Genomic DNA, 20,580 nt, shown 5'->3' with positions numbered 1-20,580 from the left:
CAACTCTTTTGGATGTTTCTGATGTTCTCTCCCTGTCCCCCAGATGGTATGGATAGGACAGACCCGTAAGATGGGGTAGGCCTGGAGCTATTTTATAGGGACCCTAGTGACACCCCTCTCCCACAATTTGCCTCCGTTGTCTTCATAGGTGTAAAGGTTGGGCAGCCAACTTGGAATTAACTGGCCTGCCATGTTCCGGAGTAATGCGTAGAGCCTATTACTCCCTCGGTGTTCCGGCCACCGGCTAAGCACCTCAGAAGGAGGCCGCCGATCTTGGGGCAGACCCTCCTCCCGGTATTATCTCCTTGTGCTGTGATCTCGTTTCTCACTCTCCACAATATACTTCGCTTCCTGTCCTTTCTTAGGATGCTGCCGCAATGAAGTGCAGGCACAGCTCTGTAACGTTCTAACTCGTGCTCTGTCTCTGTCAGGATCCCACCCCTGACAGGGACCTCTGTCTGCAGCTCAGATGTTCCTCCTTCTCTCCCTGTCTGCCTGACAGGTCTTCTCTGAGTCTAACCCAGGTAGCTTTCTGACTGACTTCCTATCCATCCCACCAGTTTTACCCGTGTGTGAGGAGTGGCCTAGTACATAGAACCTTTGCTCCCCCTGGTGGACTGGAGTGTGAAGTGTAGTGTGTGACTGTGATACCTGGTCAGGTGAACTCCTTTAGTACCATCAGACGTAACATCACTCCCCCTGGTGGAAAAGTGACATTACTGCAACGACCAGGACTCTGGGGTGCTGCAACCTCCCCGTTAAGTCCAGTACTCCCGGACTGGGAAAAGAAGAACAACAATACATGTTAGCAAAAGACATACAACATTTTTGGAATGCTATGAACAAATTAATTTAACAATGCTTCCCTTTATGGGAGGTTAGGACACTTGAACGTTACAAACAAGAACATATTTACATTGTGCAAAGGCAGATTAAGAACAGCAATTATCTATCTATAGAACCAATTACCCTTACAGGTATTTTACTTACTAATTACAAGTGCTAAACAGTATCTTCCCGTTAAGGGCACATACCCACTAAAGGCATTCTATCTACTAAGTGCTATAACAATAATTTAACATTTTTCTTTCTCTAAGTGCTAAATCTATCAACCATTTATCTGTGGCTCTCTAGAGGACTCACTAACCCCTACGGGTTCACTTTATTGAAATTCTGCTTTCAACTTCTTTCGTCCTCAATTCTATTTAAAGTACATCATTCAACATTTCTTATACTAACTGGCTAAATACATACGGTTACGATGTAAAACATTATTACTATCTAACTTCTTTAAAGCAACATTATCATGTTTTAAGCTAAGTGCAACAAGTAAACATTCCCTTTAAGAGGAAATCTCAAGTCCCTTCTGAGGTAGTGCACACAATCAACAAGGCAATTATCGACTTCTAAAGCAAGTACTTTCACGCTGTAATCAGGAACAGTCTCTTCAAAAAGCTCTTCTTTGTAAAACCAGTAGGGAGCACCTTTAAAAAGGTGCAAACTATTTACAGGCAGTTTGTGAATCATTCACCGTCCATGATTCGGTAATCTTTCAACAATGATGAACTTGTGCAAATAAAACTGGAAACAATAGGGATCCCGGGTAAACGAAGGGATCCCTTTAAGAATTAACCCTGGATGGGTTTAGCAGCAAGAAACAGGAAAAATTAACAGTTAACTATTTACACGGTCGTGGTTTCGAGGTTTATCCTTATAAATCTGGAGGCCTCCACCAGGGCTTCACCTGACAGGTAGCCCTCTATGGTTTAGGAAGACTCGAGTCCAAGTCCACTCCTGGCACCAGGTGCACTCCGTGAGTTTGTTCTTTCTGCACGACCAGGTCGTGCACGGCAATGAAGGTCTGGGTGGCCCGGTGGATGATGCCGTTAGCAGCGGAGACTGCTGCAGTGGCGTCAGCAGCAAGTTCTTCCTCCAGGGTCCTGAATACTGCCAAGAGAGCTGTGCATCGCTGTATATCTCGGGCCCACCAGCCGTTCCCTTGTTGGTACCGGTGGTAGGTTACAGCATCTCCAGGTTTCAGGACGGGATCCGCACCATCTCCGCACAGGCAGGACTCCACCTCCTCCCGGGTGAGGTGGACCCTCACCTACGACCCGATCTCCTGCACAAAGCCTTTTCCTCTCTGGGGTTGGTAGACTATCACGACACCCCACTTCAATAAGGAGCCCTCCTGCAACTCGCCTCGAACTTCCCGCTCCACTTCCCGCTGATACTCGGCGATTAGGTGGTTCCGGTACTCTCCCAGGGGAAAGGTCCGAGGTCAGGTCCCCCCTGTGGTCTGGGGTCGGGCGGTGAAGACGCCGGGGCTCCAGCATCCGTGGTGGTGCACGGGGCAGGTGAGGAAGGGGGCGGAATCCCGAGACGCCACAGCACTGGGTACCTGCGCTTGGGGCGCCCCTTTCGACGCCACTCTGCTTCTCCGAGGAAAGCGCCAGGGCCGGCGGCAGCGCAGGCAGCGGACTCCCCATAGGTAGCTCCGAGTGGTCCAGGCTCTCCAGCGATGGCATGCCGGAGTAGTCCTCCGGCGACGGGGGTCTGCGTGGGGCCATTCCTTTCCGGGGGTCCCCTCTGGTCTCCAGCTCCATTCCTTCTGAGTCATAGTTTTGTTTCTTCGGTCTCCGCCCGCCATAGAGGATCAGGAGGCGGGTCTCGGCTGCTGACGGACACGTCCTCAGGACACAGAAATATTTAGACTGGGCGGCCATTGTTTTTCGTGCTTCTCAGTTCGTTCACTCCCACAACTTCACGCCCTTCTTCTTCTCCTGCGCTCCTCGTGGCGCTGTAATTGCGGTGGTTTTGGTGGGAATTTTTGGCGGCAAGTGGCAATACACAGTCGTTGCAATAAATCACAGTTCCAATACAGTTCTTAGGCACACATGACATGATTTTCAGGCTTAAGTAGATCCTGTTCGTCACGCCAAAAATGGATCGCCCCCACGTGTAGGGCAATGGGGTACTCGGTACCAGGTCCTTCTCAGTTCGGGGGATGTCACGGTGGCCTGACCCGGTCCGTGGCCCTTCTGAGGGGCGTCCAATTAAAAGGAATAGTTTGTTATTTGTACAGTGTTCGTGACGCCACCTTTGGTATTCGGTCAGGGTGACCGACGCTGCTTAGGGGTCTGCTGGGGTGATGGAATGGCAGCTAGATGGTATACCTTCCCACAGGTGAAGTATGTCCCCAGGGCTTCCCAGTAGAGTAGATGGTTATGGTGTAGGACGCAGTGAATAATGAGGACACGAGGTTGCAGTCTCTTTACCTTTTACTGAAGACTTCAGCGTCCACAGTCCAGAGCACTGCTAACAGGGCTGGCTGAATCCGGCCGGTCCGAAGGCACATCCAGAGTTCCCTTTGCAGATGGAAATCAGTAGCCTTCCTACTAGCGCCTGTGTGTTGTAGTACCTCCCTGCTGAGCACCACGGGATAGTCCTATTTTATATGGACCCTAGTGACGCCCCTCTCCCACAATTTGCCTCCGTTGTCTTCATAGGTGTAAAGGTTGGGCAGCCAACTTGGAATTAACTGGCCTGCCGTGTTCTGGAGTAATGCATAGAGCCTATTACTCCTCGGTGTTCCGGCCACCGGCTACGCGCCTCAGAAGGAGGCCGCCGATCTTGGGGCAGACCCTCCTCCCGGTATTATCTCCTTGTGCTGTGATCTCGTTTCTCACTCTCCACAATATACTTCGCTTCCTGTCCTTTCTTAGGATGCTGCCGCAATGAAGTGCAGGCACAGCTCTGTAACGTTCTAACTCGTGCTCTGTCTCTGTCAGGATCCCACCCCTGACAGGGACCTCTGTCTGCAGCTCAGATGTTCCTCCTTCTCTCCCTGTCTGCCTGACAGGTCTTCTCTGAGTCTAACCCAGGTAGCTTTCTGACTGACTTCCTATCCATCCCACCAGTTTTACCCGTGTGTGAGGAGTGGCCTAGTACATAGAACCTTTGCTCCCCCTGGTGGACTGGAGTGTGAAGTGTAGTGTGTGACTGTGATACCTGGTCAGGTGAACTCCTTTAGTACCATCAGACGTAACATCACTCCCCCTGGTGGAAAAGTGACATTACTGCAACGACCAGGACTCTGGGGTGCTGCAACCTCCCCGTTAAGTCCAGTACTCCCGGACTGGGAAAAGAAGAACAACAATACATGTTAGCAAAAGACATACAACATTTTTGGAATGCTATGAACAAATTAATTTAACAATGCTTCCCTTTATGGGAGGTTAGGACACTTGAACGTTACAAACAAGAACATATTTACATTGTGCAAAGGCAGATTAAGAACAGCAATTATCTATCTATAGAACCAATTACCCTTACAGGTATTTTACTTACTAATTACAAGTGCTAAACAGTATCTTCCCGTTAAGGGCGCATACCCACTAAAGGCATTCTATCTACTAAGTGCTATAACAATAATTTAACATTTTTCTTTCTCTAAGTGCTAAATCTATCAACCATTTATCTGTGTCTCTCTAGAGGACTCACTAACCCCTACGGGTTCACTTTATTGAAATTCTGCTTTCAACTTCTTTCATCCTCAATTCTATTTAAAGTACATCATTCAACATTTCTTATACTAACTGGCTAAATACATACGGTTACGATGTAAAACATTATTACTATCTAACTTCTTTAAAGCAACATTATCATGTTTTAAGCTAAGTGCAACAAGTAAACATTCCCTTTAAGAGGAAATCTCAAGTCCCTTCTGAGGTAGTGCACACAATCAACAAGGCAATTATCGACTTCTAAAGCAAGTACTTTCACGCTGTAATCAGGAACAGTCTCTTCAAAAAGCTCTTCTTTGTAAAACCAGTAGGGAGCACCTTTAAAAAGGTGCAAACTATTTACAGGCAGTTTGTGAATCATTCACCGTCCATGATTCGGTAATCTTTCAACAATGATGAACTTGTGCAAATAAAACTGGAAACAATAGGGATCCCGGGTAAACGAAGGGATCCCTTTAAGAATTAACCCTGGATGGGTTTAGCAGCAAGAAACAGGAAAAATTAACAGTTAACTATTTACACGGTCGTGGTTTCGAGGTTTATCCTTATAAATCTGGAGGCCTCCACCAGGGCTTCACCTGACAGGTAGCCCTCTGTGGTTTAGGAAGACTCGAGTCCAAGTCCACTCCTGGCACCAGGTGCACTCCGTGAGTTTGTTCTTTCTGCACGACCAGGTCGTGCGCGGCAATGAAGGTCTGGGTGGCCCGGTGGATGATGCCGTTAGCAGCGGAGACTGCTGCAGTGGCGTCAGCAGCAAGTTCTTCCTCCAGGGTCCTGAATACTGCCAAGAGAGCTGTGCATCGCTGTATATCTCGGGCCCACCAGCCGTTCCCTTGTTGGTACCGGTGGTAGGTTACAGCATCTCCAGGTTTCAGGATGGGATCCGCACCATCTCCGCACAGGCAGGACTCCACCTCCTCCCGGGTGAGGTGGACCCTCACCGACGACCCGATCTCCTGCACAAAGCCTTTTCCTCTCTGGGGTTGGTAGACTATCACGACACCCCACTTCAATAAGGAGCCCTCCTGCAACTCGCCTCGAACTTCCCGCTCCACTTCCCGCTGATACTCGGCGATTAGGTGGTTCCGGTACTCTCCCATGGGAAAGGTCCGAGGTCAGGTCCCCCCTGTGGTCTGGGGTCGGGCGGTGAAGACGCCGGGGCTCCAGCATCCGTGGTGGTGCACGGGGCAGGTGAGGAAGGGGGCGGAATCCCGAGACGCCACAGCACTGGGTACCTGCGCTTGGGGCGCCCCTTTCGACGCCACTCTGCTTCTCTGAGGAAAGCGCCAGGGCCGGCGGCAGCGCAGGCAGCGGACTCCCCATAGGTAGCTCCGAGTGGTCCAGGCTCTCCAGCGATTGCATGCCGGAGTAGTCCTCCGGCGACGGGGGTCTGCGTGGGGCCATTCCTTTCTGGGGGTCCCCTCTGGTCTCCAGCTCCATTCCTTCTGAGTCATAGTTTTGTTTCTTCGGTCTCCGCCCGCCATAGAGGATCAGGAGGCGGGTCTCGGCTGCTGACGGACACGTCCTCAGGACACAGAAATATTTAGACTGGGCGGCCATTGTTTTTCGTGCTTCTCAGTTCGTTCACTCCCACAACTTCACGCCCTTCTTCTTCTCCTGCGCTCCTCGTGGCGCTGTAATTGCGGTGGTTTTGGTGGGAATTTTTGGCGGCAAGTGGCAATACACAGTCGTTGCAATAAATCACAGTTCCAATACAGTTCTTAGGCACACATGACATGATTTTCAGGCTTAAGTAGATCCTGTTCGTCACACCAAAAATGGATCGCCCCCACGTGTAGGGCAATGGGGTACTCGGTACCAGGTCCTTCTCAGTTCGGGGGATGTCACGGTGGCCTGACCCGGTCCGTGGCCCTTCTGAGGGGCGTCCAATTAAAAGGAATAGTTTGTTATTTGTACAGTGTTCGTGACGCCACCTTTGGTATTCGGTCAGGGTGACCGACGCTGCTTAGGGGTCCGCTGGGGTGATGGAATGGCAGCTAGATGGTATACCTTCCCACAGGTGAAGTATGTCCCCAGGGCTTCCCAGTAGAGTAGATGGTTATGGTGTAGGACGCAGTGAATAATGAGGACACGAGGTTGCAGTCTCTTTACCTTTTACTGAAGACTTCAGCGTCCACAGTCCAGAGCACTGCTAACAGGGCTGGCTGAATCCGGCCGGTCCGAAGGCACATCCAGAGTTCCCTTTGCAGATGGAAATCAGTAGCCTTCCTACTAGCGCCTGTGTGTTGTAGTACCTCCCTGCTGAGCACCACGGGATAGTCCTATTTTATATGGACCCTAGTGACGCCCCTCTCCCACAATTTGCCTCCGTTGTCTTCATAGGTGTAAAGGTTGGGCAGCCAACTTGGAATTAACTGGCCTGCCGTGTTCTGGAGTAACGCATAGAGCCTATTACTCCTCGGTGTTCCGGCCACCGGCTACGCGCCTCAGAAGGAGGCCGCCGATCTTGGGGCAGACCCTCCTCCCGGTATTATCTCCTTGTGCTGTGATCTCATTTCTCACTTCTCCACAATATACTTCGCTTCGTGTCCTTTCTTAGGATGCTGCCGCAATGAGGTGCAGGTGCAGCTCCGTAACGTTCTAACTCGTGCTCTGTCTCTGTCAGGATCCCACCCCTGACAGGGACCTCTGTCTGCAGCTCAGATGTTCCTCCTTCTCTCCCTGTCTGCCTGACAGGTCCTCTCTGGGACGAACCCAGGCAGCTTTCTGACTGACTTCCTGTCCATCCCACCAGTTTTACCTGTGTGTGAGAAGTGGCCTAGTACATAGAACCTTTGCTCCCCCTGGTGGACTGGAGTGTGAAGTGTAGTGTGTGACTGTGAAACCTGGTCAGGTGAACTCCTTTAGTACCATCAGACGTAACATCACTCCCCCTGGTGGAAGAGCGACATTACTGCAACGACCAGGACTCTGGGACGCTGCACACCCACTGACCCTCCGTGTCTCCACACTATACATAAAGCACACTGACCCTTTAGTAATGCATGCAGGATGGCGACGTCCATTTCTTGGTCTCCTACTTTCTCTTCCCTCAGGATGGTAAGCAGAGATCCCATCCGCACAATGTCTTGAATCTGCAGGAAATAAATCAGGAAAAGTTAACAGAGAATTTCCTCTAAAGCAAAATCTAATTTTTAGTGGAGATTTGTGGTAAAGTCTTTATCACACTGAAGTGGGAAAGAAGTGGACCAGGTTTTCTATGGTCAAATCCTTCACTTTGTGACTTACCTTCTTGGTCCACATGATGATCTGAGCTTCTGTGAAATTATCATATGTGTCCTGGAAGAGGTTCCTCAGTTTGTCCTTGATAAGAGAGATGGTAATCCTTGATGAACTAAGGTTTGCTACTTGCGCAATGATGTCAGCAACACGTCCAGACCCTTCTACAATTACGCACGGCGTGTTATTACACATAGAGCTGTGGATCGTCTGCAGAGAGATTACAGTAATGACTTGATGGTGTGGTGGGACATCAGAAAGAAGGGGCTATAACTGGTTGGCCAGACCTGGAGCAGGATTCATAGCTCACCCACATTGTCTAAATATCATGATGGAAAGAGATAAAGAGAAAGTGTCCAAGTAACATATCCCAACTCTTCTATCATTCCAACAGGATGGGTTGTAACAGCTGACAAGTGTGTGCTATCTGTCCTGGTGTAGATGTGGCTCCACATCAGACCCTGGACCATTGCTTTGACTATTATTATTATTATTATTTATTGTTATAGCGCCATTTATTCCATGGCGCTTTACATGTGAGGAGGGGTATACGATAATCTTGAACAATACAAGTCATAACTGGTACAGGAGGAGTGAGAACCCTGCCCGCGAAGGCTCACAATCTACAAGGGATGGGTGAGAATACAGTAGGTGAGGATAGAGCTGGTCATGCAGCGGTTTGGTCATATCATCAGTAAATGGAACATTTGGTTAGTCTAGGGGTCTAGTGTCAGATCTGGAACTTTTCATTCGGGAGATCACAGGTCATCTATATGTATATGCAGAAATAATTTTTACTGGAACCGACCACAGAACTGATAGACCGGTTCAAGTTTCTCACGGACAACGGAAAAGCTTGAGATGAAGAAAGTGATGAAAAAAATCCAAGTGAGAAACATGAAAGTACATCCAGTACACTTACGTCCAGGGTTCCTGGGCCTCCTTCAAGCACCACACACACTATTGGGACTTTTAATACTGTCCCTGAAAGACATAAAAGTTATATGATGGCAGAATAATAAGAGGAACCCAAACACCCAGGCACATCATAATGTGAAACACGCTGGACAGTAGTAGGATCCTGTGTATTATGTGCAGAACAGGACAAGTTTGTGCTGGATCAGTAATCTCCAACCAGTGGATCATGGCCATCATGCTGTGTTACTCATGACCCTAATGCTGTGTGACTTGTGACCCCATGTTGTGTGGTTGGTGTCCCAAAGGCTGTTTGTTTCATGACCCTCATGCTATGTGACTGGTGACCCTAATGCTGGTTTTCTGATTGGATCGCAACCCCATGCTGTGAGGTAATCCTCATGCTGTGAGGCTTCCCAAAGAAGTCCTGAATTTTGATGACACACTGACAATTTACATTATTACTAAAGGATCCCAATCACAAAACATAAAAATGGATGTCAAGTCCTAGTGCTGCATACATCTTCTCCATTTGTATTTACATTTGGCTAGTGAAGAATATGATTCGTAAGGTAGAAGAGGCAGGAGACCTCTCTCATGGACATTCTCTTCCATGTTCTTGCTCATTTCTTAAAAGGTAAGCAAGTTTTTTTTGGATATGATGAACAAACAATCACTGCTACGTTTCCAGGCATGGCTGGTGTCTTTATTCATTTCACAGTGCACAAAGCACCACAAGGGCCAAAACTTGTGGAGTTAACTGAATGAATGTCAATGAATCGACTTCAGCATATCTAAGATGGGTTTGTACCCACTAGTGGTGCACTTCTTATGAAGATGCTGATGCTTCCTCTATGGAAAACCAGTGGGACACATATGGGAAAAGTTATGGCCCGCATATTCAGAATATTGCAGGGGTCAGAGCCCGGGGTCACTGCTCCCATTCAATATTTTCAGTCCACCAAAATTGGAAATATAGAATCCAGAAACTCAACACTCTCTTGTCTGCCCAACTCCACTCTGGGCCCTTGTGAAATGTGACAACATTGTCCTTTGAGGTCTATGAGTTGCCAGGTCCAGACCAATCAGAACCACTCTAGAAGTACTGATGGCCTCTACTGAGCATGAGTGAACTTTAACATATTCACACAGTAGGCCCCAAGACTTGAGAACCATGAAGGAGTTTAGGTAACGTTTATATCCTTTATACATGATATTTTGGTGTTTCCGTGTGCATATGTTTTCTATGTCCAGATGTAAGATGGCCCTAGAGATTGCAGAGGCCTGAAATGAGGGGCCTTGCTCATGCCCGGGCACTATCGGTTATGTCTGTGGTGAGAACTCACGAACCGGCATGGGTGATGATGGATATTTAGTGTAGAAAGAATGACTTTCCAGTGTATTTCTATGTTCACAGCTCCACGTGGAGGTCTACTCATTACTGTCACGACTCCAGTCCGCTCTCACCTCCTTTCTGCATTGTTTGCTGGGAGATGTATTTCTCTAGTCGACCTCTCAGGGGGATTTCCACTCCATACTTTCCATGCGTCCCATCATCCACCAGGATAAAGTGTGTGTGGTTGTTATCCAGACAGCACAATGCCCCCTGAGATCCCTCATCCATCGGGTATAGAGCTGGAGCGCCACCCTGTGGGGAAAGCACAAGTATATACCTTCATCCAAAAAACCCCCCCTGAAATTCCTCACTTGGTTAGGTCACTATTAGGGTATGTGAACACGTTGCGGATTTCCTGCGAATCCGCAGCGTTTTTTGTCTTGCACAAATGCTGCAGATCCGCAAGTGATTTACAGTACTATGTAAGTGAATAGGGAAAAAAATGCTGTGCTAATGGTGCGGAAAATTACGTGCGGAAACGCTGCGGAATAAGTAGCATGTCACTTCTTTGTGCGGATCTGCAGCGTTTTTGTACCCATTCCATTATAGAAATCTTATATAGAAATTTATAGTAAAAAAAGCAGTAAATCCGCAAAAAATCCACAGTAAATCCACAGCAAATCCGCACAAAATCTGCACAAAAAAAGCGTCAAATCAACACCTACGTTTTCTGCCAAGAGATGCAGAATCCGCACCAAAAATTCCTAAGCCTAATCCGCAATGTGTGCACAAAGCCGTAGTGATGCGAACGTGCTCGCCGCTGGTCGTTTCTCGCCCCAGTATCACTATGCTCGGTGTACTCAGCGAGCACCAAGCATTTCCGGGATTATTCGGCAGTAACTGGTGTCTCCACCCAGTGTTTTTGGCAGACTTTAGAGACCCAGTCACGCTGCAGAGATTGTCTGCCAGGCCACGAAATGCCGCAGCCATCTTTGTTGTGGTCGTGCAATGATTGGCTTGGCCGTACAGCATCATCCTGAGTATATTTAGTGCAGAATTGGTGCAGAACTGCACTGTGATTTACAGTACAATGTAAATCAATGTGAAAAAAAAAAAAGCTGTGCACATGGTGCAGAAAAATCTGCGCAGAAATGCTGCAGATTTCAAAGAAGTGCATGTCGCTTCTTTTGTGCAGTTCTGCAGCGTTTCTGCACCCCTCCATGATAAAAATCTGCACTGGTAAAATCTGCACAAAAACTGCACAGAAACTGCATCAAATCTGCACCTGTGTTTTCTGCCAGGAGATGCAGATTTAGTGCAGAAAATTCTGCCCCTCTTTTCTTATGTGTGCACATAGTCTAAGAGACCTGGTGCCGCCCTGCTCGCAGCATTCAGCTCCGGACTCAGCGAGAGTACTGAGAGCTGCTGCAGAGATCGGGTCAGAATCGTGGTTTATAGAGTCAGTGTAGGTCTGCAACTCTTACATCCACAACTCCTGAGAGACCAACAGTCCTTTTTAGGGCTAATTTGTGGGTCCCGATATTGCAGCGCTAGGTAGACAGGGCACAGCATATCCACATCAGTGCAAGGCCTGCAGGCACTGTGTGTGTACATTGCTCCACTGCATCCCTCCCAAAGCTCCATAACTGTCTGCTGCTGCGGGAGCTTCTTTACTATATACCTAGCTGCATTTTTTTTCCCCAAGAATTCGCCCCCCCAATAAAAATATACAGTCTGTTCTGTCAGACTGAGGCCTGTTTAACGATATAAGAAAGGCGTTCCAGCTCCATAAAATTTCAATGCTTTATTTCTTCATTAAAACTTGATACATGGTAAGTCCTTGCCTAGGTGCGAATGTCCCAGTACAGAGTACATGCGAAGCGTTTCGATCGTACCCGATCTTAATCAATGCATGATTTCTCGGAGTTTGCGGTAATTATTATCAAGTGTTCATGGACCATTCGTGTGGTCAGATTAGATCACATGATTGTTACCACAGGTCCTGAACACATAAAGCTCCACCGCAGCTGCGAGAATTAGACCTAACTGCAGTAAGATAATAATGATTAACAGATAATAATAATTGACAGGATATTCCTCACCAAAGATATACATTAAAATACAGTAATTAATACAATAAACAATTAACAATAATGATACATGATTTCGTTTTTTCGATTAAGACCAGATGGATATCTGGTTCGCAGGTTATAGATCCAAAAAGCTTCTCTGGTTAAAAGCTGTCTTTTAATATCTCCACCCCGCTGTGACAAATTGACGTGCTCTATGCCCTGAATTGTCATGGTAGATGTGTCTCCTGAATGGTGCGTGGTAAAATGTTTGGCAACAGCTGATAAATTTCTATGTGGAGTGTAAGTACTCCCCAAGTCCCTCAAATGCTCCGAAATTCTAGTTTTCAACTTTCTCGTAGTACATCCTATATATGCTAAATTGCACTTGATGCAGTCAATTTTATAAATTACGTTACTTGTATGACAATTAATGAAATTTTTAATTTGAAAGGTTTTAATTTTGTCCTTATCTTGAAACGTATTTTTTAACACTGCATTTCGACAAGTGCTACAGGCAGTGACACCACACTTGTAAAAACCCCTACACTGGAGCCATGTCCTGGACGCCGGCTGTGAAGAAAAAAGACTAGGTGATAGTGAGCTGCCAATAGTTGGCGCTCTTCTGGCCATAATATTAAGTCCATCTTTAAGAATATCCGAAAGCAAATCATCTTCTTGCAATATAGGTAACCTTTTTAGGACTATGTTTTTAATTTCGTTAAACTGGCTACTGTATTGGAAACAAACATATGGTTTTTTCCTCCTTCCTTCTTTCCCTCTTTTATTTTCTCTGTCCAATGTTAGAAGGCTATCTCTTGGTTTTTTATCAACTATTTTCTGTGCCCTATTTAGGGTCCAAGTGGGATACTCTCTTTCTTTTCGCCGCACCCTTAGGCGACCAAACTCATCATTTTTCAGCGCTTCCCTGCTACAATTTCTTTTAAGCCGCGTATATTCTCCCACCGGAATTGATTTGATAGTGTGTATACGCAAGATCTCATTAACTATGTGTTACAAGTCACTTTCTTTCTCCTAAAGCATAATATCTTCTCATTTGAAAATGTGGTATATGAGCAGAGAACAGGTGTTCCGATGGGGGCTAAATACTCTCCCTCACTGGCCAATTTGACCATGGCGTATTGGGAGCGCAAATACATTTACTGTGTAAATAATCCCTTTGCTGAGTATTTGGTCTGGTACAGCAGATACATCGATGACACCCTAATTATTTGGGGTGGCGATGTGTCTGCCGTACCGGACTTCATTGGATACATTAATGGAAATGAATATACGCGGCTTAAAAGAAATTGCAGCAGGGAAGCGCTGAAAAATGATGAGTTTGGTCGCCTAAGGGTGCGGCTAAAAGAAAGAGAGTATCCCACTTGGACCCTAAATAGGGCACAGAAAATAGTTGATAAAAAACCAAGAGATAGCCTTCTAACATTGGACAGAGAAAATAAAAGAGGGAAAGAAGGAAGGAGGAAAAAACCATATGTTTGTTTCCAATACAGTAGCCAGTTTAACGAAATTAAAAACATAGTCCTAAAAAGGTTACCTATATTGCAAGAAGATGATTTGCTTTCGGATATTCTTAAAGATGGATTTAATGTTGTGGCCAGAAGAGCGCCAACTATTGGCAGCTCACTATCACCTAGTCTTTTTTCTTCACAGCCGGCGTCCAGGACATGGCTCCAGTGTAGGGGTTTTTACAAGTGTGGTGTCACTGCCTGTAGCACTTGTCGAAATGCAGTGTTAAAAAATACGTTTCAAGATAAGGACAAAATTAAAACCTTTCAAATTAAAAATTTCATTAATTGTCATACAAGTAACGTAATTTATAAAACTGACTGCATCAAGTGCAATTTAGCATATATAGGATGTACTACGAGAAAGTTGAAAACTAGAATTTCGGAGCATTTGAGGGACTTGGGGAGTACTTACACTCCAAATAGAAATTTATCAGCTGTTGCCAAACATTTTACCACGCACCATTCAGGAGACACATCTACCATGACAATTCAGGGCATAGAGCACGTCAATTTGTCACAGCAGGGTGGAGATATTAAAAGACAGCTTTTAACCAGAGAAGCTTTTTGGATCTATAACCTGCGAACCAGATATCCATCTGGTCTTAATAGAAAAAACGAAATCATGTATCATTATTGTTAATTGTTTATTGTATTAATTACTGTATTTTAATGTATATCTTTGGTGAGGAATATCCTGTCAATTATTATTATCTGTTAATCATTATTATCTTACTGCAGTTAGGTCTAATTCTCGCAGCTGCGGTGGAGCTTATGTGTTCAGGACCTGTGGTAACAATCATGTGATCTAATCTGACCACACGATTGGTCCATGAACACTTGATAATAATCACCGCAAACTCCGAGAAATCATGCATTGATTAAGATCGGGTACGATCGAAACGCGTCGCATGTACTCTGTACTGGGACATTCGCACCTAGGCAAGGACTTACCATGTATCAAGTTTTAATGAAGAAATAAAGCATTGAAATTTTATGGAGCTGGAACGCCTTTCTTATATCGTTATATCCACTCATCCCGGTCCGAGTTGAAGTTCCGTACACCTGCGTAGATCGGTGAGCTGGCTGTGGCTTCTTAGCCTTTTCTTTTTTTGCACATTGAGGCCTGTTTAAACTTCATAGTTTGTCAGGCATACGTAGCATTGTTGTGTGTGCTAGCCTTGTGCCACTGGTTTTTTTTGTGTGTGTGTTTTAAATTCACCAAAAAAGGCCTAATCTATCTGCGTGCTCCAAGTTTGGGCATTGTAGGCCGTTTTGCCTCTGTTTTTGCTGTCTGTTACTCTAATTATATACAGCATTATTTGGCATTTCTAAAAATTAACAGGCCACATATTTGCCAGTGTGGTATTTCCATGACAGCCCTCATATATCTGCGTGCTCCAAGTTTGGGCATTGTAGGCCAGTGGACCACTTTTTTTGCTGTCTGTTACTCTACTTATATACAGCACTATTTTGCATAAATTAACTTCACAAAAAAAGCCTCCAAAAATTGAATACATGTGTGAACATATAACCCAACCCCATTTCCCTACTCTAGGGATGGGGGACACTCAGAATCTATATATACACATACTGACCAATGATCAGTTTATTAAACTGCATTGAATCAAAGAGTGTTGTAGTTTTTCTAAAAAAATTACAATTTTATTAACATATATGCCAACAAACAAAACATACATATTAAAATAGTGCCTCAAAACCACTAAAAATACTGTGTTAGTAGGTAAGCGTAAGAGGATATAATTCCAGGGAACACTATAATCATTTCTACAAGTTTCCACTTCTTGTAAACAGAGCAGGACTTTAGAAACGCACAATTGCTGAACAGGCTTTTAGTAAGTAAGCGCCCCAATGGCAAACATTTAATGTGAAGGAACAATACTACAATAGCAGTTTTAATAGCTGCATCTAGATAATAAATTGCTCAAAGGCACCCGTGTATCTGTCAAAGGAAATTAGCTAGATAAATATAATAGACGGAAAACACTTGTGGCACGGTCAATACCGTTAATACCACTGGTAAATCAATCCGAGTTATAACATAAGTCACACTGTGACAGCCATCCTACCAGCAATAGCGCTAGATTTAGCAGAATTATCACGTAAGCTTATAGTAAGATAGAATAAGATAGCGCTATGAGAGCAACGTCAGTAGCTATGCATTAATCACAATATCGCTAAATTTAACAGGATTACTACGTAGGTTTATAGTAAGATAAGATAGCGCTATGAGAGCAAAGTCAATAGCTATACATTAATCACACAGTGAATCACCTGAGAACAACCACGCTCCCAGCGATAAAGTGCCAAGATAAACAATGTTTACAAAGTAAACTTGTAGTACAAAGGATAACGCTATAGTAGCACTATTAATCACTGTAACCACATAGTATACTAAATCACAAGGTGTCAACCACGTACCTTCACTTAAAGCAGTTCAACCAAACACACTTATAACATAATAGACCATGCCGTCACAGCCGCACACTCAGCTGTGTTCAAAACATACAATCTTAAGCCTTATACCTGGCGTATTTCTGTAGATGCTTATTAACCAAACGTAAGTTCTATAAAGGAAACTTATGAATACATATTACCTGATGAATGATATCCGTAGTGTCAGGCCAAGTGGCACGCTACACCTAGGCAAACCCCGACGCGCATTTCGCGACAGCTTCCTCTTGGGGGCGTGAAATTGAATACAGTCTGTTATGTCAGGCTGAGGCCTGCCTGGTGTTTGGGTTTGAAAAATCATAGATTTGCAGGCATACTGATCAGATATTATTTTGCTACTAATAAATACATTTGTGTTGAGCATTTGAAATAGTGCAGTAGTCTATTGAAAATGGGCAAGGGACGGGGAAGTAGACGTGATACTGATGGTGCATGCAGAGGACGAGGCCGTGGACAAGGTGAAAGTGAGCAACAACAAAGACCCTGTTATGACCTAGTGGTTAAGGAGCAACATGGGACGAGCTCTGAGGAGGTGGTATCTGTACTGACCGCAGTTCCTAATCCTAACACCAACACTACAAGTAGCCGTGGGATGTTCCTGTCACTCCCTAGACACCTCGTCACAGCCTGAGAACTAACTACCCCTAAAGATGGAAACAGAAAGCTATCTTGCCTCAGAGAAACTCCCCAAAAGGAAAGATAGCCCCCCCCACAAATATTGACTGTGAGTGGAGAGGGAAATGACATACACAGAAATGAAAACAGATTTTAGCAAAGGAGGCCAATACTAATCTAAATAGACAGAATAGGAAAGGACACTGTGCGCTCAGTATTAAAAACTAAAAGTCCACGCAGAGTTTACAAAAATAATCTCCACACCGACTCACGGAGTGGAAGGCAAATCTGCTTCCCCAGAGCTTCCAACTAGCCTGAATATATCATACTGACAAGCTGGACAAAAAAGACATAACATGAGCTGAGCAATTAAGTCCACAGCAAATGGACAACCAAAAGAACTTGTAAGAACTTATCTTTTGCTGAAATGGACAGGCCATAAGAGAAATCCAAGGAGAGATCTGAATCCAACCCAGAAACATTAACAGCTGGCATGGACTGAACACCAGAGCCAGGTTAAATAGCAGAGCCAGGAGAGACGATCAGTGAAGGCAGCTGCTAATGCTAAACCCAAGGAGCAGCAGTTCCACTCGAAACCACCAGAGGGAGCCCAAGAGCAGAATTCACAAAAGTGCCATTCACAGCCACCAGAGGGAGCCCAAGAACGGAATTCACAACAGTACCCCCCCTTGAGGAGGGGTCACCGAACCCTCACCAGAGCCCCCAGGCCAATCAGGACGAGCCAAGTGAAAAGCACGAACCAAATCGGCAGCATGGACATCGGAGGCAACAACCCAAGAATTATCCTCCTGGCCATAACCCTTCCACTTGACCAGATACTGAAGCTTCTGCCTCGAAAAACGAGAATCCAAAATTTTCTCCACCACATATTCCAACTCACCCTCAACCAACACCAGAGCAGGAGGATCAACAGAGGGAACCACGGGCACCACATATCTCCGCAACAAAGATCTATGGAAAACATTATGGATGGAAAAAGAAGCTGGAAGGGCCAAATGAAAAGATACCGGATTGATAATTTCAGAAATCTTATAAGGACCAATAAAGCGAGGCTTGAACTTAGGGGAAGAAACCTTCATAGGAACATGACAAGAAGATAACCAGACTAAATCCCCAACACGAAGCCGGGGACCAACACACCGACGACGGTTAGCAAAACGTTGAGCCTTTTCCTGAGACAACGTCAAATTGTCCACCACATGAGTCCAAATCTGCTGTAACCTGTCCACCACAGAATCCACACCAGGACAGTCAGAAGGCTTAACCTGCCCTGAAGAAAAACGAGGATGAAAACCAAAATTACAAAAAAAAAGGCGAAACCAAGGTAGCCGAACTAGCCCGATTATTAAGGGCAAACTCGGCCAACGGCAAGAAGGTCACCCAATCATCCTGATCAGCAGACACAAAGCATCTCAAATAGGTTTCCAAGGTCTGATTGGTTCGCTCAGTTTGGCCATTTGTCTGAGGATGGAATGCTGAAGAAAAAGACAAATCAATGCCCATTCTAGCACAAAAGGACCGCCAAAACCTAGAAACAAACTGGGAACCTCTGTCAGACACAATATTCTCCGGAATGCCATGCAAACGAACCACATGCTGAAAAAATAATGGAACCAAATCAGAGGAGGAAGGCAACTTAGGCAAAGGTACCAAATGGACCATCTTAGAAAACCGGTCACAAACCACCCAGATGACAGACATCTTCTGGGAAACAGGAAGATCTGAAATAAAATCCATGGAAATATGCGTCCAGGGCCTCTCAGGGACCGGCAAAGGCAAAAGCAACCCAATAGTACGGGAACAGCAAGGCTTGGCCCGGGCACAAGTCCCACAGGACTGCACAAAAGAACGCACATCCCGCAACAAGGAAGGCCACCAAAAGGACCTAGCAACCAAATCTCTGGTACCAAAAATCCCAGGATGACAAGCCAACACTGAACAATGAACCTCAGAAATCACCTTACTAGTCCATCTATCAGGAACAAACAGTTTCCCCACTGGACAGCGGTCAGGTTTATCAGCCTGAAACTCCCGAAGCACCTGCCGTAAATCAGGGGAGATGGCAGAAAGAATCACCCCCTCCTTGAGAATACCAACTGGCTCAAGGACTCCCGGAGAATCAGGCAAAAAACTCCTAGAAAGGGCATCAGCCTTCACATTCTTAGATCCCGGAAGATACGAGACCACAAAATCAAAACGGGAGAAAAACAGGGACCATCGAGCTTGTCTAGGATTCAACCGCTTGGCAGACTCAAGGTAAATCAGATTCTTATGATCGGTCAAGACCACAACGCGATGCTTGGCTCCCTCAAGCCAATGTCGCCACTCTTCGAATGCCCACTTCATAGCCAACAACTCCCGATTGCCGACATCATAATTACGCTCAGCAGGCGAAAACTTTCTGGAGAAGAAGGCACACGGTTTCATCAAAGAGGCATCAGAACTTCTCTGAGACAAAACGGCCCCTACCCCAATCTCAGAAGCGTCAACCTCAACCTGAAAAGGGAGAGAAACATTCGGCTGACGCAACACAGGGGCAGAAGTAAAACGACGTTTAATCTCCTGAAAGGCCTCAACAGCCGCAGAGGACCAATTCATCACATAAGCCCCTTTCTTCGTCAAATCGGTCAGGGGTTTAACCACACTGGAAAAGTTAGCAATGAAACGGCGATAAAAATTAGCAAAGCCCAAAAATTTCTGAAGGCTCTTCACAGACGTGGGTTGAATCCAATCATGAATGGCCTGGACCTTAACAGGATCCATTTCAATAGCCGAGGGAGAAAAAATGAAACCCAAAAAAGAAACCTTCTGAACTCCAAAAAGGCACTTAGACCCCTTCACAAACAATGCATTAGCACGAAGGATCTGAAATACCATCCTGACCTGTTTCACATGAGACTCCCAATCATTGGAAAAAAACAAAATGTCATCCAAATATACAATCATAAATTTATCAAGATTATTCCGGAAGATATCATGCATAAAGGACTGAAACACAGATGGAGCATTAGAGAGCCCGAATGGCATCACAAGGTATTCAAAATGGCCTTCGGGCATATTAAATGCTGTTTTCCATTCGTCACCCTGTTTAATACGAACAAGATTATATGCCCCTCGAAGGTCAATCTTAGTAAACCAACTAGCCCCCTTAATCCGAGCAAACAAATCAGAAAGCAAAGGTAAAGGGTATTGGAATTTGACTGTGATCTTATTGAGAAGGCGATAATCTATACAGGGTCTCAAGGAGCCATCCTTCTTGGCAACAAAAAAGAATCCCGCTCCTAACGGCGATGAAGACGGGCGAATATGCCCCTTCTCCAAAGATTCCTTAACATAACTCCGCATGGCGGCATGCTCTGGCACAGACAGATTGAAAAGTCGGCCCTTAGGGAACTTACAGCCAGGAATCAAGTTAATAGCACAATCACAGTCCCTATGATGAGGAAGGGAGCTGGACTTGGGCTCATCAAATATATCCTGGAAATCCGACAAAAACTCAGGAACTTCAGAAGAAGGGGAAGAGGAAATTGACATCAAAGGAACATCAGTATGTATCCCTTGACAACCCCAACTAGTCACAGACATAGATTTCCAATCCAGCACTGGATTATGTACCTGTAACCATGGAAAACCCAGTACAACCACATCATGCAAATTATGCAACACCAGAAAACGACAAACTTCCTGATGTGCTGGAGCCATGCACATGGTCAACTGTGTCCAGTACTGAGGCTTATTCTTGGCCAATGGTGTAGCATCAATCCCCCTTAAGGGAATAGGGCTCTGCAAAGGCTGCAAGGAAAAACCACAGCGTCTGGCGATCTCTAAGTCCATTAAGTTCAGAGCAGCGCCTG

General features: G+C 45.6%; 1 protein-coding gene across 1 annotated transcript in view; it reads right to left on the bottom strand.

The window, feature by feature from the left end:
- The window catches only part of LOC143817524 (transient receptor potential cation channel subfamily M member 2-like), an 868,795-nt gene that overhangs the window by 758,137 nt on the left and 90,078 nt on the right, over positions 1-20,580 (bottom strand). Inside the window, exons 7-10 of the mRNA XM_077299005.1 lie at positions 10,149-10,329; positions 8,689-8,750; positions 7,776-7,976; positions 7,519-7,621 (exon numbers count right to left, since the gene is read on the bottom strand). Coding sequence (XP_077155120.1) covers positions 7,519-7,621; positions 7,776-7,976; positions 8,689-8,750; positions 10,149-10,329 — 547 coding nt within the window. The remainder of the gene's footprint in view (positions 1-7,518; positions 7,622-7,775; positions 7,977-8,688; positions 8,751-10,148; positions 10,330-20,580) is intronic.

Source organism: Ranitomeya variabilis, chromosome 3, assembly GCF_051348905.1.
Source record: "Ranitomeya variabilis isolate aRanVar5 chromosome 3, aRanVar5.hap1, whole genome shotgun sequence".
NCBI classification, from domain to species: Eukaryota; Metazoa; Chordata; class Amphibia; order Anura; family Dendrobatidae; genus Ranitomeya; species Ranitomeya variabilis.
The sequence above is the reverse complement of the archived record's forward strand: the minus strand, read 5'-3'. Positions and strand labels throughout refer to the sequence as shown.